At 41.7% G+C, this 23,072-nt stretch overlaps 1 protein-coding gene across 1 annotated transcript in view; it reads left to right on the forward strand.

Annotated features, from left to right (window-relative positions):
* Positions 1-23,072, forward strand: part of CBLB (Cbl proto-oncogene B) — a 209,788-nt gene that overhangs the window by 164,247 nt on the left and 22,469 nt on the right. The window contains exons 13-14 of the mRNA XM_088481111.1: positions 14,325-14,468; positions 19,915-19,997. Coding sequence (XP_088337237.1) covers positions 14,325-14,468; positions 19,915-19,997 — 227 coding nt within the window. The remainder of the gene's footprint in view (positions 1-14,324; positions 14,469-19,914; positions 19,998-23,072) is intronic.

Below are 23,072 nucleotides of genomic sequence, written 5' to 3' on the forward strand. Positions count from 1 at the left end.
GAAGCTAGATGTTGTGGTTTATGCAGCAAGTTTTATACACTCACTGTAAAATGTTGAATGCTTCAGGCAATGACTTGCTATTGTTTGGCTGGCTTATAATGTATAGTACTTCATTTTTAATAATTGCTGTCTGCTTGGTGTTATCAAGATACAGGGCATTTGGGATGCGGTCATAATACCGACCGTAGGGATTCTGGCGCTGAGAATGCCGGCGCTGGAATCCCGACAGCATCCCGAAGGTAAGTAGCGGGTGTGGGGAGGGGGAGGTGGAAGTTGGGTTTATGCACCCGGGAAGGAGGAGTAGGGCAAGGGGGAGGGTTGGGATAGCGAGATACTAACTGTGTCGGGATGCCGACATCGGGATTCTGACCACCGGGATCCTGAGCGCCGGCAACCCGTACCCAACCCGGGCATTTGTCTCTATGTGGTTTATAATGTGGGAGCCATTTTGGGCACATACAACTACTTTAGATATATTGTATATGTGTGGATGCTTAAATATTGTTGAAGTCCTAGCATGCAGGTCATATTCATCTAGTTTTTTCTTTTTGGTGACTTCTATACCTGGGATTGGCTGTAAAAGAGCAGTGCTTTAGATATATTAGAGTGCTTAGGTGTACTACAACACTGTGGTGGGGATTCTCATTTGCAGAATTGTTTCATAATCATTAGAGCATGGATGATCGGTATAAAAGGTCAGCTCGCTAGGATACATTATATGCTCTCTATATGTAGAATGAAAAGGTTTCTACTCGAGCAAATCATTGCCAGCGTCCATGCAGATCCTGCAGAATGCAGAGCACAGTGTTACCTTGTGTCACTCGCATTCACATGTAAATTAAGCAAATAAATAGATTGTGGGTTCCTGTTAATTGAACATAGAAACACAAAAGGCTTTGAACATCACTTGCCGTTAAAGTGCAATGTACATTTTAACCTTGGGTACTTGCAAATGCTGCAGAAATGTATAAACTTTGTAGCTTGAATAAGGGATAGAACAGTATGTATTCAAATAAAGTGCTTCAGTATGTAACTTTACTGTAGAAAAGCATTTTGTATTACTAAGTATTTAGAATATATTGTTTGTTGTGTTTTCCTGAGCGACTCAGGATTCTCGTGTAAAGTAGTCTTCCTCCCAGGATTTGCTTGTTGGGAGGTGTGTGTGACTTTTTAGATGTACTTTAGCTCCCTCTACAGAGACTAAATAAAACTGCTATAAGCCTTGCTTTACTGCCTTATTCAATTGGCTGTATATTTTCCTTTACTTATATTTCTTCAGCATATATGCAATCGGGCAGGGAAATTTGATCATATGGTAAAGAATGAAACCGAAATCTAAAAGTTAAGCATTCCAACAGCAATATTTGAATTTTGGGTGGTAATTAAAATTTGATGCCCTCATGATTTTGAAAAACCCCTTATCCAGAAAGCCCCATGTCCCAAACATTCTGGATATTCGTTCCATCGCCTTTACCAATTTATGATTACATGCCATGTAGTGATCATTAATCTGCTTCGGAAGATCGACAAGGCAATACAATGGTAGTTGAAACCACAGTTGATGCTGTTATAACATCAAAATGAATTCTAGTTGTAATGAACACATGAAATATATGTGCAGTATTGCACCTTTCCTTTATATTTCTTTGTGTTGGCATTTGATATTTTGTATATTTCTTTAGTAACTGGATTTGAAGCCATCTACAGATGTGTCCTCATACAGTACATGTAGCCTCAATATACCAGGCAGCGTGACTTGCCTGGCGTGAGTGAGCCGCCAGATCCCTCGCAACTCCGCTAGCGTCTTTTTTGGCTGAAAATGCACCGAAGCCTCAATGCGATGTGACTAGGCCGCACTAGCGTGCAGATGTGTGCTTTCATACACATCTGTCACCGTGATCAATGATCTCTGTCACAGCTACATATTTAAGTGCATTTGGCAGAGTTTTGGTTACGGATTGCCAACCCTTAATTATTTATTAACCATTGTACCAGTTATATTATAAACAGTGGGTTAATGCGTTATGCAACTTGGAAATGTCAGACGGTGTTGGTATTTTATAATTTTGTTTTTATCATTATTATTTTTTTAGTCCGGCCCAAATGTAACTTTTTTTTTTTCCCTTGCTGCAGTGGACATGTAAACAGCACACCCAGAAGCTGTGGGAATACAATTTATTAATGTCATGTTTTCCAGCCAATGAAACATGACATTCAGAAACTGGCTTACTGACAAACAATCATTTTAAAAGATGGATGTATGCGAGATGGAATGCTGGATAGGGAACAGCACTAAATGCACAAAAGGTTTTGCTGTTATTTTTGTGCAAAACCACATTGTTACATTATAATATTTTAAATGGTAATCAACTTCTTTCCTTTTTTTTTCTTTTAAATTAAAACTACATTTTTCACATGAGATCTTATGTAAATTGAGATCAATATATTATATGTATGTTCAAATAAAACGGCATCTTTAAAGGATATGCCCTCTTGTGGAAGTAAGATATTTGCAAATTCCTAAATCTTTAAGGAGTGAAACAAATATAAAACTGCTGTATTGGAATGTACGTAATAAATACAGCTGGAGAAAGCAAACACCAGTGCTGTAATATTGAGCCCAGGCTCTGTGTAATTGCAGACACAGGACCAATATTTTCATTACTCCTACACACTAGTGCTTTTGCAGCTGTCTTTTGTAGAGCGCTGAAAAATGTCATATCGGTTTTGTATTAAAAATAGTTCTGTTGGTTTGAATAATCTTATTACAGCTAGGGCATAAAACTACACTATATATTTTTTAGATTGTATCAATCCATCAGATTATAGAATCTCTCACGAGCAGGGCTCCCTACTGTCTCTATTTACTTTGTCTACTTTGTATGCTCATGTTCTATGTATAATCTGTTCCCCCACTGTCTGGAGCTGCAGATCATTGTGGAGCATTACAAATCAATGACCATAATAAGACACGTCCATCCATGGGCCACTCGCATCCCTATTGTGTATCTGTGACCAGTAAATATCTGTTACTATGTTCAAGGAGTCTCAAAACCAATTGGCTGACATAATGACGAGCACGTTATTAGTTAAGTGTCCTAGAGTTTGTCATGTCGAAACTAATACAGTTTCCAACCAAACAAGGATCAATCAACCCGATATGTTGCAATGTTTTGCACAATGTTGTTTTCTGGGTTTATTCTACCTCCATTGATAACATTTCGATCTTTCCCAGCTATTACAGTTAAACTCTATTATTTGTATTACATTACGCATTTTTGCTGTTCTTAAAATTATCTTAACATTTTAAGATTGAAAAATGTTGGGAAGCCTACAATTGCCATCTCTGTCGTATCACATCGAGGCATAATCTGTGTGTACCAGATATTATTTTTCCTCCTTTCTGTTCTACCCATTGGATAGGTTATGCAGCTGCAATTGAAATGTCAGGACCAATTGTGGTCTAATTTTATCCTCTGCATCAGATCTGTTGAGATGAACCGAGATGGCAAACCTCTAATAAATTCCACAGGAAAATAACCTCCTCTTACAGCTGCTGTCTATGTTGTTGTTTTCCACTTTCTTCAAGTGGTTTTCCTTAATCACTAGATGTTATGTGATAAAGACAGGATAAGGGTCCACTCCTGACCTTAGTGGTTGTGTTATGTATGGCTAACAATGAATTCAGTCTTTGAAAAGGCAAAAATACTACTTTTTAGGGCACATTTTTCTCCCCTATTTTTAACCAGGAAAAACTAACCGGTATTTGTTGATTTGATAGGTGTCTTATGTGTCAGACTACTCTGTACTTAGAACGTCATCCTCCTAGAATGTATCTGTAAAATAACCTCTTTGTATCTTTTAAGAACAAATATGAAATTGTTCTGCCAATGAAACCATTTCTTCCGTAGCCAATTTTCTGTTACAGATAATGTTACGAGACCTATGGGAGCTTCTGTCTTTACTGAATGCTTTGAAAAAAGTTCCATCTTTCTGTCAGCTACACTACCTTTCATTTATTGTGTAATTCCTTTGTGTTATCTATGAATATTCATATGTAAAATGTTTCTTAGAATTATTGGCTAATGGACATTGTAATTATACTGTGTATATACAGAAGTGTCCTTATACACTATTGCTGCAGCTACGCCAAACAGCCTTACTTAGCACGCCAGGTCCCATGTGACTCTGCTTGCGCCCAGCAGTTGTTTTGTGTCTTTTCCATCTTCTACGCAGGACACTGCGTCTTAGATACAATCAGGTGTAAGCACTCTTCACAAGACCTACTGATTAATTTGATATGTGACACTTGTATATCTGTGTGTGACCAAGTCTGAATCTGTATACGAAGTGCTACGATGCAGCGGTCGCAGCTTTTTTCCATGCCACTTTCTATTGTGCTTCATACACAGATTCAGTCACATAGATATGTTGTGTTGCATATCGGATTAATCAGTGCAGTCTTATGAAACAGTTTGTCGCATCCATTTGCGACTAAAAAGAATTTTCTGGCAAAAGGTTGCTCACTGCAACCCAAGTCGCACAGAACTTAAATTAGGGTACCCTCTCATGCGCTCACCAATTCAGCCTATACAGTGCATCCGGAAAGTATTCACAGTGCTTCACTTTTTCAACATTTTGTTATGTTACAGCCTTACTCCAAAATGGAATAAATTCATTTTTGTCCTCAAAATTCTACACACAATACCCCATAATGACAACGTGTAAAAAGTTGTTTTTTGAGATTTTTGCAAATTTAATTAAAAAAAAAAAAAACTAAGAAATCACATGTACATAAGTATTCACAGCCTTTGCTCAATACTTTGCTGATGCACCTTTGGCAGCAATTACAGCCTCAAGTCTTTTTAATATGATGCCACAAGCTTGGCACACCTATCATTGGGCAGTTTTGCCCATTCCTCTTTGCAGCACCTCTCAAGCTCAATCAGGTTGGATGGGAAGCGTCGGTGCACAGCGATTTTCAGATCTCTCCAGAGATGTTCAATCAGATTCAAGTCTGGGCTCTGGCTGGACCACTCAAGGACATTCACAGAGTTGTCCTGAAGCCACTCCTTTGATATCTTGGCTGTGCTTAGGTTCGTTGTCCTGCTGAAAGATGAACCTTCACCCCAGTCTGAGGTCAAAAGCGCTCTGGAGCAGGTTTTCATCCAGGATGTCTCTGTACATTGCTGCATTCCTCTTTCTCTCTCTATCCTGACTAGTCTCCCAGTTCCTGCCTCTGTAAAACATCCCCTCAGCATGATGCTGCCACCACCATGCTTCACTGTAGGAATGATATTGGCCTGGTGATGAGCGGTGCCTGGTTTCCTCCAAACAGAACGCCTGGTACGAGTATTAACACCAAAGAGTTCAATCTTTGCCTCATCAGACCAGAGAGTCCTTCAGGTGCATTTTGGAAAACTCCAGGCTGGCTGCAATGTGCTTTTTTACTAAGGAGTGACTTCCGTCTGGCCACTCTACCATACAGGCCTGATTGGTGGATTGCTGCAGAGATGGTTGTCTTTCTGGAAGGTTCTCCTTTCTCCACAAAGGAATGCTGTAGCTCTGACAGCGTGACCATCGGGTTCTTGGTCACCTCCCTAGGACTAGGGCCCTTCTCCCAGTTTCTCGCTCAGTTTAGATGGCCAGCCAGCTCTAGGAAGAGTCCTGGTTGTTCCGAACTTCTTCCATTTATGGATTATGGAGGCCACTGTATTCATTGGGGCCTTCAAAGCAGCAGATATTTTTCTGTACCCTTCCCCAGATTTGTCCCTCGAGACAATCCTGTCTCGGAGGTCTACAGACAATTCCTTGGACTTCATGCTCTTGGTTTGTGCGCTGACATGCACTGTCAAGTGTGGGACCTTATATAGATAGGTGTATGCCTTTCAATATCATGTCCAAACAACTGAATTTACCACAGGGAGACTCCAATTAAGCTGTAGGAACATCTTAAGGATGATCAGTGGAAACAGGATGCACCTGAGCTCAATTTTGAGCTTCATGGCAAAGGCTGTGAATACTTATGTACATGTGATTTCTTTTTTTTTTTTTTTAAATTACATTTGCAAATATCTCCAAAAAAACTTTACACGTTGTCATTATGGGGTATTGTGTGTAGAATTTTGAGGACAAAAATTAATTCATTCCATTTTGGAATAAGGCTGTAACATAACAAAATGTGGAAAAAGTGAAGCGCTGCATATTCTGGAACATATGAGTTTTACCAATACTCAAACCGATCCAATATAAACATATAAGCACAGTATTGAAAATGTTCTGGGCGTTCCTGGGAAGTGGCTATTCATATGCATGGTGATGGTCTATCTTATGGGCTAATTATGGGAGTGCCGCAGGCGTGTCAGACACTTAATTGCTCACATTGGTGGCCATGCTTACACAGGCTGGTGGAAGATTTGATGGTGCGACCGATGGTGGTGTCTAAGGACACACAAAGCCGAATTACTTCATCTGAAGATGCACAAAGTGGGCGTCTGTCGTTTCACAGCCAGACACCCGCATAAGCAATACCAGCAAAAGACACGTACGCGGACACTGCAGCATCGAACTCAGAACCCTTGACACTATGTTTAGCCTTTGGATTATTGAAACCCAAGTGCATGATTTTGCATTCAAAATCAATCATTTGTCTTACCCCTCCTTGTGTGTGTACCCTGTTTCCAGTCTTTGTGTCAACTATAAAAAGTCATACTTTCCCTTTAATACCATTTGCAATGTCACCAACAAAGATATTAAAAAGCACTGGTTTAAGTACAGATCCCCAGTGTACTCCATTTACTACAATTATGTTTACTATACTGCAACATGCGGTCGTCCCGCATGTTATTTCTGGTCCGTAGTGACTGGGCTTTGTTTGATCTACTTATGTCACACTGGGTGACGAGATGTTACATTATAATGTCTTCCAACATTAACTAGACATAATCACCAGTCTTGAGTAAGGCTCGCAAACATTGACAGTTTTGTAATATATGGAGGATTACAGCCTCTATGAATCTATTCAGTAAATGACATGATATAGTAAATTGGAGTGGTGAGTGCATTCTTCCAAGATTATTGGATCTTGAAATGATCTTGGGGAGCACCCCTTGTTGCATAGTTTGAAATTTGAGTGCAGAATATACATAAATATATATCTATATATATATATATAGATAAATATAATCTCAGAATTATGTGGCTGCACCTCTCTCTATAGATCTCTGTTAGACAGATATACAGATATACAATGGATAAAACACCACAAAAGATGAGAAGGGGCGCTCACTGAAACAATATAAATTTGTATGTATTATAAAACAGTCTATAATAACAACAAAAGTCCCCGTTTTAGATATAGTGTGGATAAAAATTGGCAATCATAGTGCTCCAAGGATCAGTTCTTAGACACAAAGAAAGATAGTAGGTATCCTCTCCTTTTCCCAGATGTTTTGGAGTTAAAAATTCTGTCGATCTTTAAATGTGATGAAAACTCCGTTATCCAGGATATACGTTCCTTCCTTCAGATGGTGCTGAAAGATACCCTCACACCAAAAATACACCCAAAAAGAGGGCCAATAGGCCACTATCAGTAGTAGATAAAACACTGCTACAACAGTATTAAAAATAAAAATATTGAATAAAAATGATGAATTCCATATGGAGTAGCTTACATCAATTGTAAAATCATAGAAACAGATGAAACCCAACGCGTTTTGTCCCTATGACGGGACTTCAGGGGTATGTCATCATGTGACTGAGTCTACAGTCCTAATGTTAACCAGAAGAACCACAGTGCAATACTCGGCTAGTAGGGCACGTGATGAATAAGTAAACTTACCCGACCAGTGGATCTAAAAGTTATGTCTAAACCCAATGTGGCATGCTGAGTTGACTCTAGCAGTATACTTGAGGAGTGTTATGCCACGGAGGTTAAATCTAGTGTATATATGTGTGTGTGTGTGTGTGTGTGTGTGTGTGTGTATATATAATATATACGCATATACATATACCAGGTCTTCTACGGGCGGTCCGTGTGGCCATGGTGATTACTGACGAAAACCTACCTACAGCACCTACACATGCTTGTTTCAGAGAAGTTAAAAGTGCTGCAGCAGTGTTTCCTCTATCTGGTCAACTAGTAGATCACCTAGAGGAAGCGTGGAAATCTCTGGGAAAAATATTTCAGCCTCACAAGCGCCTGGCCCGAGCAAAATGGGTGTCTTCACCTCAAGTGGACTCTCATGTAATGCGCTTAGTAAAGAGTGCAACTTTACCAATGCCGTCCATGTCCTCCCTGACCGATACTACAGACCGTAAGGTGGAAGTGTGTCTTAAATCTATCTATTCACTTGCAGGAGGAGCATCCAGACCAGCTATGGCAGTTTGCTGGGTGGCCCAGGCTACGGAAAGATGGGCAGACGCGTTGGAGGCATCGTTCACTCCAGAGGGTACCAGTGAACAGGTTGTGTTAGTAGGTAATGTCAGGGATTCCGCTACATATATTAACGAAGTGGCCTTGGATTTGAGCCTTCTAACCTCTAGAATTTCTGCAGCAGCTGTGGCTGCCTGACGCTCTCTATGGCTACGTTCTTGGAGGGCAGATGCAGAATCCAAGAAGGGTTTGGAAGGCTTACCTTATAATGGACAGGTCTTATTTGGACCAGCTCTGGACAAGATAGTGGACATGCTGGTGGCAGCCAAGTCTGCATATTTACCTTCAGCTCCAACCCCGTCGGGTTCTAAAAATCTGTCCTTTCGGCCCTATCGCCCACAGGGCAGGCCTAAGGTACAGTCCGTTCTGAGACATTCAGGCCCCAAAAAGGCTGCCAAGCCCAAGAAACAAGCTTGGAGTACTAGACATCCAGCTGCCAAGCCGGACAACAAACCCTCAGCCTGACAGGTTGGACCTCCTCTTGGGGGTCCCCAAGGTGGGAGACCGACTTTTGCAATATGCCCAGTGTTGGTACCAGACCACCACAGACACTTGGGATGGGAAGTGGTATCTCAGGGATATGCCCTCTCATTCCGCAGAAGGCCCCCTCATCAGTTCTTTGCAGCAGGCCTTCCTTCAGACCAGTGAAGTCTCTAGCGATCCAGGGGGTAGTACGCTCTATGCTCCAGATGGGTATCATAGAGCCGGTACCGTCACCCCTAAGGGGGACTGGGTACTACTCGAACCTCTTTTTGGTCCCAAAACCAAATGGATCGTTCCGACCTATCCTCAATCTCAAATCCCTGAACAAGTTTTTAAGAGTCCCTCGGTTCCAGATGGAGACTCTGCATTCTATTGTGTTAGCTATGCAACCTGGGGATTTTATGGTGTCCCTGGATATTCAGGACGCTTACCTGCATATCCCCATTGCCAGGGTGCATCAGCGTTACCTCAGAATTGCAGTGTTGGACCAACATTACCAGTTTCAAGCCCTACCATTTGGCCTTTCCACGGCTCCTCGGGTGTTCACAAAGGTGATGGCGGTCATGGCGGCACACCTGCGGTTGCAGGGAGTTCTCCTGTTACCTTACTTGGATGACCTTCTGTTGTTGGCAGAGTCGCCACAGGTTCTGTGCAGCCATCTGCAACTGACAATATCAGTGTTGCAGGCTCACGGCTGGTTAGTCAACTGGAAAAAATCATCTCTAGTTCCTTCTCAGAGGCTCAACAACAGAAGATCTTTTTGACTGAAGAAAAGATAACCCTGTTGCAATCCAAGATATGCAAGGTTCTAGAGAGTCGCCGAGTGTCTCTTCTCTTGGCAATTAAGTTACTGGGTTTCATGGTGTCAACGTTCAACATGGTGGAATATGCCCAGTTCCATTCCAGGCCTCTGCAGATGTTGATCCTCTCCATATGGGACGGAATTCCGCGTCAAATAAAGAGTATGATCAGTCTCACTGCGGAGGTGCGCCTGTCCCTGACCTGGTGGTTACAGAAGTCCCATCTCAGCAGGGGACGTCCGTTTGGATTTCGGATTGGATCCTTCTAACAATGGATGCCTGCCTTCAGGGCTGGGGTGCTGTGACGGGTCCACGCGTCTTTTAGGGTTGGTGGATGTCAGAGGAATCGATTCTGCCAATCAATATATTGGAGCTTTAGGCAGTACTCAGAGCACTGCAACAAGCAAGACCTTTCCTGTAGGGAAATTCCATGCAGATTAAATCGGACAACGCCACCACAGTGGCTTACATAAACCATCAAGGAGGAACTCGAAGTCTAGCAGCTCTAAGGGAGGTATCTCGCATTCTGACTTGGGCAGAAAGCAATCTTCCAGCCATCTCGGCCGTGTTCATCCCGGGAGTGCTCAACTGGGAAGCGGACTTTCTCAGGAGCCACGATGTACACCCGGGGTAATGGTCTCTTCACCAGGAGGTGTTCCAACTTCTGGTGGACAAGTGGGGCCTTCCCGAAATAGACCTCATGGCCTCAAGACACAACCGCAAGCTGTGGGCGTATGGGTCCCGAACAACAGACACAGGAGCTCTCCTGGTAGATGCTCTGTCTGCGCGGTACAACTTCCAGTTCGCATACCTGTTTCCTCCATTCTCCCTTCTGCCTTGGGTAATTCGAAAGTTCAGGCAGGAAGGAGGCAAGATCCTACTAGTGGCTCCTGCGTGGCCCAGACGGAACTGGTACTCGGATCTTCAGTGTCTGTCCATCGACACTCCGTTGCTGTCACCTCAGCATCCGGACCTATTGTCTCAGGGTCCTTGTCTCTACCTGGACCTGAGTCATCTGTCTTTTGACGGCGTGGCTCTTGAGACTTCCCTCTTGAGATCAAAGGGTTTCTCCAGAGCGGTGGTTAATACCATGCTTCAAGCACGGAAACCTGCTTCAGCTAGAATCTACCACAGGGTGTGGCATACTTATTTCGAGTGGTGTCGCCCTAGAGGGTATGATCCTCTGGAGTTTCAGATATCCAGAGTGCTGGCTTTCTTACAGGCAGGCTTAGAGCTAGGTCTACGTCTTGCTTCACTGAAGGTGCATGTGTCTGCCCTGTCTGTTTGGTTTCAGCATAGGATCGCTACTCTCTCTGATACCCGCATGCAAGGTGTCCTTCACATCCATCCTTCCTTTGTCCCTCCGGTGGCTCCTTGGGACTTGGCTGTGGTCCTAAGGGTGCTTCAAGGTCCTCCATTTGAACGTTTGGGTTCAGTGGATATGAAATGGCTTACAATAGAGTGTTGCTTCTAGCTATTGCTTTGAGTAGAAGACTGTCGGATTTGGGGGCTCTCTTGTCGCCCCCCCTTTCTGATTTTTCATTTGGACAGGGCGGTTCTTCGGACCCGCCCTGGTTTCCTCCCTAAAGTGGTTTCTAGTTTCCACATCAACGAGGAAATTGTAGTCCCAGCCTTTAATTCATTGGATCTCTCGGCTGGTGAGGCTTTTTTGGATGTGGTACAGGCTCTGCATATTTATGTGGACCATACCAGTCCTTTGAGAAAATCGGACTCTTTGTTTGTCCTCTATGGGCTCCATAAGAGAGGTTGGCCTGCCAATAAGCAGACCTTGGCATGGTGGATTTGCATGGCTATCTCTGAGGCTTACACTCATTAGAGTTTTCCGGTGCCACCGTCGGTGAAGGCTCATTCTACGAGGTCTGTGGGCTGCTTGCCATGGTGCCTCGGCTGTTCAGCTTTTTAAGGCGGCCACTTGGTCCTCTGCCCATACTTTCGTCAGGCATTACGCATTTGACACCTTCGCTTCTCTGGATGCTTCCTTCATCCGGCGGGTGCTCATTTCTGCACAGGAGCATCCCATCCCTTGAAGGGTACTGCTTTGGGACATCCCCAAGGTATCCCTGTGGATCCCTAAGGACCCTGGAGTAGAAAACAAGAGATATGGTAAGAACTTAACTTTTGTTATCTCTGTTTCTACAAAGTGCTTAGGGTCCACAGGGCGCCCGCCCTGACGCCATGTGCTTCTGTAGGGTGTTGTTCTGGTCGCCAGTTTCTGTCTCCTTTTCTGTGAGAATGTGAATCTCATGTGTTCCAGACTTTCTTCTTCCTTTCTCTCCTGCTCCGGCCTATGGCTTGTTACTAAAACTGAGGTACCTTGGCCTGGGGGCGGGGTATAGGAGGGGCCCGGTGCATCCTGGGCTTAAAGATTTAACTGTGTGGTGCCCATGGTGGAGCCAAGCCTATACCCCAAGGTATCCCTCTGGACCCTAAGGACTTCGTAGAAACAGAGATAAAAGGTAAGTTCTTACCATATCTCTTGTTGTTCATTAAAAAGATTTCAAATTAAACGGCCTATTCTGAACTATTTTATCCTCCTACTCTGTATCTGTTTCACCCTACGTCATTCGCTACATAGAACTATTTTGTCACAACAGGGACCATTTTATAAGATAGATATACCACTTTGGGGGGCACAACGTTCATCAAGGTGTGCGTACACTCGAGTAGTATATCTAATGTGTCTGTGGGAGCAACCGGACACTTTCATTTCCTTCCACACACTGAACAACTTTTGGGCTTGGTTCAGTGATTTACACTACATTAATGCTATCTCTCATGGATTACAGTTGATAAAATATGCTAATGCCTTCCAAAGCATAGCCGCGAATAGGAACGCCCACTGCTGCCTCTCATATCCATCTGACAATGTTCAACAGCGTATACATCGGTCAAGCCTGACCTGCCACAAACACTGCGGCTCTCCTGACGTTAAGGTGTTGGCAATGGCTATTTTATGCACGTCCATGAAACCGTGTTTCACCCCAAAATGCTAACTGCCTGCCACTCACTTTGTGAGTGGTTCCTCAGTATGATAGTAATGCAATTGCAGCGCTTGCGCAGTGTGGCTTTCGTGCATGCACATTAGCAAACAATAGCACGTTCTGCGAAAATATCAGCTTTATCTAAGTCTCTGAATCGGGCCCATTGTCTGAATTTGATCAGGTTTCACTTCTTAAACTAAGGTTGGCTACACACTTGGCCCGATTTGCGTGCTCCCGCGGTCGCATGCGATATCGTGTGATTGGCCATGCTGTACAGCCAATCGCATGTGAGGCTGTACATATAAATAAAGGAGGGAACAGTGATTGTTCCATCGTTCATTAAATCTTTAAAGTGTGTACCGGCAATCATGCAATGTCCAGGGTGAAGGCAAATCGCCCTGCACATCGGCACGATTGCCGGTCGTTTAGGTGTGTACCCACCCCAAGACCTGGAGTACAGTGCAGTTGTAGCAAATCAGTGTATGAAGTGGTTTCATTCTGACTGCCTGACCTAGGCTGACGTAAAACAAGGACAGGGCAAAAATAAGAGAACTCTATGGGGGGAATTCAATTCAACGCCATGTTGAATAGCGACGGGAGGGAGCTCAAATAGCTATTCAATATACCGCGCTGTTTGGGCGGGCTAAGTATTTCTTCTCGCACACCTCTGCGGCTGCGAGGAGAAATCCGACCAAAGCGCGGCACTAACGGCCGCGCGCTCGGCACTTTAGTCAGATAATGCCGGTTACCGTGCTGTAACACCCTTGTTAAAGCGCGATAATCGGCCTTCTCCGACCACACAGCGCACTGAATTGAATAGCTCCGGGAGCTCGCTCCCGGCGCTATTCAATTTGCGTTGAATTGAATTCCCCCCTATGATGGGAGTACTACTATAGTATTTATGTCCCTGGTCCACTTGTTTTTTGTTTTTCTTTGCTGCATTCTACAAAGACTTTGCTTACATTTTTCAGGTTGTGCTTCAATGTTGTACTAATTAAGTGATAAATCCTATAGATGATCTAAAACTGCTGTCTTTTCTTTCATTGTAATATAGCATAATATTTTAAGATGGCTGTATGTTATTACAGATGTAAGTGGCATTACAATAATTCCCATTTTGAAAGCACAAATTCACTTTACTTCATAATGGCATAAATGTATTAAGTGAAATATACTGCTCTCTACAGCTAATACCTTTTTCTAAGAACATTTTTTTGTCTACTCTGGAGTTTGCAAATTGCAGTTTGCACATTATAAGAAATTTGGGCCTTGTCATTTTAGATATTTGTGTTCCGGAATAACAGACGTTTCAGGATGTGGCCACTTATTTTATGCTTTTTAAGTAATTGTGTGCAGAATTCCGTGTAATTTCCGTGTAATTTCTTGATTTATATTCTAGGTCAGAATGCAATTTCTATCCCAACTTTAAATTGTGCATTGCAATCACAATTGATAATCATAACCAACGCAAAAGCCAACATTTATACAAGGATTTCTCTTACAAACTCTCCCTTCAGTTACAAGATTTTTACATTCATAGTGGTGATATAGAAGATCTACGAAGAGTAGTACATTTAAATCTACCTTTTTTTTACCTTCCCATAGGTGCCCTTTACTGTTACATTCAGTGTCCGATAAAATAAGGAATTCTATAGAAGATGATGATTGTGAATACAAGGTACCCTCCTCTAATCCTGTATCTGTACGACCATTGCCGCTTCACTGTCATAATGTAAAACCTTTTACAAGGTAAGTGAAAGAATTGATTTTATTTGTGTTTTTCCATCTGAACATGTATTCACATTATAGGGCCTTACACCAAAGGCTTGTTTCACCGTAGCATATTCTTTATGTAATGATTGCTCCATTATTGTAATATTATCAACCTTCATTCTGCCTGAGTTCTTTGAAGAGGTCTAGGTAGCTTCTGAGGTTTTATTATTTAACTATGAATGGGCTTAAGAGGTCTGTGAGATATAAGTCACATGGATCACATGTAAATAAAGGTACAGATCTCTATTAATCTGTGCAAATTTTGAGTTTTTGGATGTACAAATGCAAACTTACACATTTTTGCGTATATCCATCCTATTTGGACACTGTTTTGATGGACCTGTCTTTCCGTGAAATAGGGTGTTTCAGGTGATAATTGGGAAGCGATAATGCAGTCGCACGTAACCACCATGACTTGTGGGAGTGTTATGCGCATGTGCGGTTTCGGACTCTGGCATTAAGGGCCCACCAGGGAATGTAATGGTAGGGGCCCAAGCTTAAGGGATGTGGCCAGCCAAAACAGATGGACTTGGCCAACCTTTAGATAAGACATGCAAAGAACAGTGCCCCTTTATAAAAGAGGGGACGGGTGTGTCAGCACCACCCACTTTGATTGGCAGGAGGGATAATCTTAGAGTAGTTTCCATAGACACAAATCAAGTGCCCAAGTTCATCCATGATCCTGCTCTACCCCCAGAGGAGGTGGTTGTATCCTCAGGCAGTGGGGCCCACCAGGGATTTCCGCTGTACCCCTGTGGGCCAGTCCGACCCATGGGTGTGTATTAAAAACTGTGTGTGAGTCGGAGTTGTGCATTTGAGGAAGGGAAGCCTGTTTCACTGTTCTCTTTTGCACCTAGCATGGGGCTTGTGCAAGTGCAGATAATAATGACGATGTTTGCGGCAAAGGTCAGCACTGGTTTCTGTATGCAGACGCACAAACCCCTGCATTCGTTGAATGGATACTCAAAATAGCATAAGTTAGTAAATCAGGCTTTCACAGCTGCCCTCAAATACAGCCACTCTGCTTGTGACTCAGAATCCTCCACAGAAATTGGGTGTCCTCTGGTGTCATAGGGGAGCCCAAGTTAATAGCAGAAAACACTAATTCGGTCATTGCTATAGTTTCCTGTAGTGATCATGGTCTAGTAAAATCCAGTTCATATATAACTCATGGCCCTTAGTGTTGGAGCTAGTAAAGTTAAGGCTCCAGAAACTTTGAAGAATGAAAAAAAAAATGACAATTATTTACACTTTACAAATCTAAAATTATATTACTACTTTATGAACTATGATGAACTTGAATTTGTTCATAAAACTTCAATTTGAAAGTGTTTATTCAGACAATAATCCTATATTTAAAAATGTTTTATTTGTTACAAATCGAGCTATACTTGACAGTCTCATCTGTTCTGACTTATCCCTGTTCGTGTCATTCTCTTTTAAATCTTCTTTTTGTCACCTACAAGAACCTCTAAAGACATTCGGCCAGATTTAGAAAAGGTTACTTACTTTCATATGTGAGATGTAGGTATTTCCAATTTCTTTGAAATGCTGAATGATATTAATGAATTGGAAACAAGCAAGCAGCAAAAGGCATTACGCAAAGATTTTAACACCATGTAGTTGCAGTGATATGTATGGACCGAAAATCTGAAGATTTGTATCATACACAGTGATCGCGCTCAGCTAAAACAGTTGTGGGCCCCAGGGACCCCTAACTGTAATAAATTAGGGTCCTACTCCACTGATTCTGCGTCCCATCACATATTATGCTTTTGAGCTCCCCATAAAGCATCAGACCATCCCACATGCCCTACACATACACCATGGGAAGTCAAACTCATATTACAGTACAGATAATGCTTATAATTACATTGCCTTGATCTCACATAGCCAACAGGTGCAGTACTGGGGGCAGAGAAGGGGGTGAGGGCAGGCAGCAGTTGGAACAGTGCTAGGGTCAGGATGGCAATTTGGCTAGTGCTGGGGGTGGGTAACAGTTGGGATAGAGGGGTTAAGGACAGGCAGCAGTTGGGGTAGAGCTGGAGGTTGAAGCAGGGAGGGGGTAAAGGGGAGTAAGGGCATGTGGCAGTTGGGGTAGCAAAGGGTAGTTAAGAGTAGATAGATGTTGGCATAGTACTAGGGGGCAAGAAGATGGTTACAGAAAGGCAGTGCTGGGGGTAGGGAAGGGGTAAAGTGCTGAAGAATGATGAATAACACTAAATTGACAGTCTTGTGGACTACCCTCAGGAACCCCCCTTCCCCGCCTGCCAGCCACATTGATTGATGCATGGGTTAGCTTCTACGGCACCCCTAGACCCCACCCTGTTTGTATTATCAGCAGCACCGCCACCGCATTAATGTAACCAATATAACTGTACCAAACCAACCCTCATCACACTTAATGACCCACCGCATCTATGTAACCCCCACCCGTGGCACTACTCGCTTTACAGTTACCTGTCTATACTCCGAGTACAGGTGTGGGCATGCAGCTACAGGTACAGTGTCTTGCCTGGTCTGCTTTCTGAATACAGGGTGCCATCTTAACGCTGGGGGACAGGTGCCGTGGCATCATTCACTCAGGGGCTGCAGAAGTTTTGATGCGGGGGCTGGGCAGCCTTCATGTAGGAGCCATGTTCACACAGAGGCTGCGGCACTCTTGATGCGGGGGCCAGGTTCACACAGAGGCCACAGCACACTCGATGCGGGGGCCGCGGCAGCCTTCATACGGGGGCCGGGTCAGATACCGGGGCAGTCTTCATGCCCGGGGCTGCTGTATCAAGGAAAGGCACTAAAGGGCTTGCTCCACCACCTTTTTGTAGTCCTTCCTTCAGCCGGGCCAGGGAAGACCTCATTCTGCAAAAGTGAGTCCCTGGTCCTCATTTGTGGGTAAAATACGCGCTATAGCACATATTTGCGATCACTGTTTACAACATTTGACGGCACCTTTCCATGATGAGATCCTCAATGCGTTGTTAGTTTTGTAATGAAGTCAAGTGCAGTAAAAATGCTATAATCAACTTAATTTGGATCTAGTACGTCTACAGCATCACAAGTTAATTGGCAACAAAATTTCCAGTCTATCAATACATTCTTCTACTTTTCCTCCTTCTAAGCAGATATTCACCAGACACCAGCTGATTTTATCTGAGCCATATAAGTTATGACTGACAGAAATGCACTATTTGATTCAGATGCAGTTTTTGATGAAGAAATTAGGGTTTTTCAGGTCTCAATGTGTGAACTCCTAAGACTCCATCACAGGCACTTTAAGATTTTCAGTTATTACTGTAGTTAATTTTTTTTTCTATTTTTATTCAAATAAGATCACCGGTGCATCTACTTTAAATCGAGAGTTTGACTGTCACTATTTTATTCTTGGTGTTATCTTCTCGCTCCTTCTTAAAGGCTGAAATGTTATTAAGAGTATTTTTTATTTGTTTGATCATCTATTTTATTGTTGTATAGATCTTTTGTAGATTATCCAACAGATTTGGCCCATGGGGTTTACAGCCCATTATATATCCTTTATGATCTTCCCTGCTGCATTTGTATTGCTAACATTGTCCTTTAGCATATCAAATACCTCACCATTCACAATTTCCTCTAAGATAGCAGATATTCAGTCATTCATATACTGTGCACCATTACTGCTATCCTGATACAACACTTCTGAAAAATAAATGTTTGAAGTGCTGTTATCACAGTTATATTCCTTCTACCTGCATAATTATTCTTCCATCCATAAGTACTTCAAGAAACAATTCTTTGTTGATTGCAGTCCATATGATGACACTAGAAGAGAGCTTGGTCATTTTTTCCTGTTATTTAGTTATTATCTTAGAAATAAATGAATGTTTTGCACACAGCAGGTTGGGCTACATGTACCAGTATGGGATTTAATTTATTAGGGGATGTGGAGCTCCCCCGTCCCTTTGCTCATTTGCAGGCATCTTGCAGTGTGTGGCTTCAGCATGTCTGCTAAAAACTCAGTGTAACACCTGCTTCCTGTATAGATGCAACAGCCATATTACAAAACTAATAGTATTATTGTTTGCTGTGTTTTTAATTTAATTTGGATGTGAGGGAAGATTAATAATAGTTTGGTAACATGCTCAGATTTATGCAAATTATGCTAATATTAGTATATACTTAGTACATAAAATTAACTTTTGGTACCTTGTAAAGTCCATTCACTTCAGAAGTTAAGCTGTTCAAAAAAAAAAAAATTGGAAGTGGGGGCCACAGTGTATTAATAAAATGATACTTTGTTTTCTACTCAGCTGTATCACGTTATTAACTATCTCACTTGGTGGCTTATTTAACAAGCATATTTTTTTTATAAAATGATGTAGAAACTATGGTCTGACCCCTATGTACCCAGATTTTTGGAGTTTTGTCACTTGGGTTTACCCCATCCTTAGATGGCGGAGACCACTTTATGCCTAGGGAAGCATTCTCGTAGGAGAGGGATTATATGATCCCTCTCACACAGCCCCCGGCCTGCTCCTGAATCTAACACTGTGCCCTTGCACAGTGTCAGATTCTCAGGATTAGTCTTTCACAAATGTAAAAGATTCCTCCAATATGCCGGGGTTATGATTTGTAGGGACAACGGTTAGCGCTACCGGTGTCCCTGTGGATATTTGCATTCAAAGCTAAAAGTATTTGTTATGATAATTAAGACATAGGCCCTTTCATTTCTGCCTTCTCAACAGCCACCTAGTGTCTCCAAGTGAGCCATGCAAACACATGAGACATTTGCTACATTGTTGATCTTTTACTGCATTCATTTTTGCAAATCCATCAGCCACTTAAATTTGTAATATTATTTATTTACTATGTGATATTGGATTAAAAAAAAAAAAAATGGTGATTGGGGGTCAGGTTAACCTGTCCTGCATCTTGCAATTTGTAAATTCTGTAGTACTTTTTTTTTATTAAAATAAAATATATAAAATAAAGGTCATTGAAATGTGATCTAATAAAAATGTGATATACATTCTTTCATTTTCTAACTTTATTAAAACCCAGAGTGCAACCACAATCTGTAATTATCTGTTTAGCAAATTGATTTCGATGCTAAGTACATTTTGGGGGTCAATTGAACTAAAAGAGCAACTGTGAAGTTAATGGCTGACGTTGATGGTAATTTTAGGTTTGAAGATTAAGGGGTCTATTTACTAAGCAGTGTTAGGTGACAGAGTGAAAAGTGATAAGGTGCCAGCCAATCAGGTCCCAACTGTCATCTCACAGGCTGTGTTTGAAAAATGACAGTTGAGAGCTGATTAGCTGGCACCTAATCACTTTCTTATCACTTTTCACTCTCTCTCCTAACACTGCTTAGTAAATAGACCCCTTAGTCATTCTAGCCTGTAATAGTGCTATATTGAATGTTTTGTTCTCTTCTGTTTCTTAGGCTATGTGAGAATGGGCAGTGTTTGACAAATGGAATGCACAATGACACATCGGACTTGAAATTGCTAAAGGCTCCAGACCTTGGTAAGTACAATTTAACTAAAAATGGCTAACATCAAGATGGATGGGTCTTCTGTAATTTGCCTACAATAATGAAAATCAATGTGCATGCAACATGTTTTGTTTTGTCGCAAGATTCCAGGACCTGAACCAAGCCATTTACCTCCCCTCAGTCTTCAGTTTACTTTTATTTCTTTGTGTGTATACATATATTACATATGTATATATTATTCTAGAGTATTTTTTTCTTTCCTTTCTGTTATGAATGAGCCCAAAAATTCCTCATGAAAAATGAATGTAGTGTAGTTCTGAACAGAACTTGGCACAGTAATTTGCAGAATCATTTATTTTCCCTTTTAGCTTGATTTTAGGTAGGCCAAGTTGAGCATAATCTTTTTGCCAAATCAACTTGACACCTAAAAATCCACTTTGGCTGACAAATGTTGTTTCTGAATTCTGCGTGCAGCAAGCAAATGTTACAGTTAATTAGCAGCAGCAGCTGGGAAGAGAATTTCACCCATAATCCTAACCTTGTATGATCATATCCAGATAATTCAATAAAAACATCCAATTAACAGACTACGTAAACATAGATTGAGAAAAGTTGTGTTTTTCTCCTTTTCAGAAGCTTGATCACTACATAGATTCCTATATTTCTTATTCTTTTTTTATTCCTGTATAAGAAATTACTCTGGCAGAATTGTAAAAGGTGCAAACTAGACAAAAGTATAATAGGTAATAATTTTATTCTCCTCTTCAATGAAGCACGATTCACTGTTTCATCCAGTAAAAAAGTCCTTTTGATGTTTTTCTGTGCGCTCAATATTTTTTTGTGATGCTTTCTACTGAAGTATTTGCTTAACACCTGCCTTTTCTTTTAGATACTCTGGCCTCATTAGAAGTACTAAAAATATACCTAACGCCTACACATAGCAAGAGAGCCATTTTGTGACCTAAACAAATATGCAGATGAATGCAGTTTATCAATTCCAAGCTGTTCTTGCCTCAGATATGTCACGATTTGCTAAGATGCATTCTTTTGCACAGTGTTTAAGCCAACAAAATGTCTGCCAGGTACACTCTAATGTAGACGTTAAGCTGCACTGCAAATTGCGATACAAAGATTGGCAAGCATTGTAAGAGTCATTGTGTTGTGATTTGTATCCATGTGACCTCTCATTCATACTTTGTCTGCCTTTGTAAAAACAGTGCAAATTGTTTGTAAATTCCTGTCTATACCAGTACTAATTGCGATGACCGCTGTGAGGTTAGTGACTGGAGCTATGAAAATGAATTGAAATGGAGCGGTAGTGTATAACTCCTAGCCTCCTATGGAAGGAATGTCCGATATCAAATACCATTCTTATGTGTCCTGCACAGAACACATAAGAATAGTATTTGATGGTAGCCCTCCCCTCCTGCAGCCCATCCCTAAAGGTTGGTACACATTAGATGATGTCTAGTGTGTACCAACCGCCGGGTACTCCAGCATCCTCCCACAATCACTAAAATATACTGGTAGGTTATTGGGTTCCTGACAAAAGTTAACGCTAGTGTGTGTGCATGCAGGTCCGACTAGCGATGAAGCTGACGACGCGCGGGAGCACGCAAAGTCAGTGACATTGAGGGTACACACTAGACCAGGGATGGGGAACCTCAGGCCCGGGGGCCATATAAGGCCCTCAGATTCATTTGGTCTGGCCCTAAAATGGCACACTGCAGCAAGAATATATGCAGCATTGCTGCCTGGAGCGCCCCTAGGGCACTTCAGATGATCACACTGCTGCCCTTACAGCTCCCAGGAGCATCCTCAGGATGCTCTGGGCATTGCTGTAATCACTGGCGATTATGGCCCCGCCCCATGTGACGTCACACGGAGGGGGCGTAGCCTGCACCAGGCCTTCAAATAATGTTATATATATCAAAATGGCCCTCGGCAGAAAAAAGGTTACCCACCCCTGCACTAGACGATGTGCCCAGTATGTTGTCCAATTCTAGTCTGTACCCTGGCATAACTCTCTGGTCTGTGCAGAATGTCAAGTTTTCAGATGTTTTCATTATAAACATGTCACAATGTTCTGTGATGTTGACATCACAACTATCGACATTGTAAATGTCACCATTGACTATAACCCAAAATAAATATAACACCACTATAAAAATTCCTAATTTACACAGACTCCTTGCTTTTGTCACTTGATAGATATCCTATTTATGAAGTCTGTCTTTGATATATATTTTTTTATCCTATAAATGTTTGTTAAATATGGGAACACATTATTTTACATGGGGTCTTCCTTCACTGCAAATTAATATTTCTTGATATGTATTACAGAACCCTAGTTCTTGTTTTGATGAGGATATTTTTTGCTAACTTTCAGCAAGTGTGAAAGGTGTTTGCTAATTTCAGTGCTTTATGAGAAAGTTGTTAGAGGGAGAATATTACTTCTAACTAAACTTGCAGATCAGAGCAGTTGATGACTGATTTAGGGCATGCTATTTATTTTCCTTTGCTAGTCTTGAGTTGACTGTGGATTGGGTGTTTTTCTTAAGATTGCTAAGTGATTAGCAAATTAATCATTTCAAATTTGTTAAAATTAGGTCAAACTTGTAGACGATCATAAACAGAAGCACGTTGATGTTTTCATATAGCACCAGAAAATTAGTAGTGGCAACATTCTGTACAGTCTAATATAACCTAGGTTGACAGTGCCAGATAATTTTCTATTTTGTAGAATGTATGAGCATGCAAAAATTATTCGCTTTACTATGAAAGTAAACTAAACCAGTTATAAGTTAGTTTTTTATATATTTTTATGTAAATTCTACAATTTGTATATTAAATGCAGTGACATATTTTTGATGTTTTATTGTTTGAAAGAGCAAAGAAAAGAATAATTGGGATATATATAATAGTGTGTGATTGCCGTAAACCTGGGGCGATTTCCTCAATTAACACTGTAGATTTAATTGCAGAGATTGCACAGAATTACAGAGTTTGCACCCTATTACATATACCCCAGTGTGTGTGTGTTTTTTCCTGTCCCTGCTTTTTTTGTGTATATATCTGAGAACATTGTGCATAACATTACTGCCTCC

This window comes from Taudactylus pleione, unplaced genomic scaffold (assembly GCF_031769625.1).
Source record: "Taudactylus pleione unplaced genomic scaffold, aTauple2 ptg000265l, whole genome shotgun sequence".
In the NCBI taxonomy this organism is placed as follows: domain Eukaryota; kingdom Metazoa; phylum Chordata; class Amphibia; order Anura; family Myobatrachidae; genus Taudactylus; species Taudactylus pleione.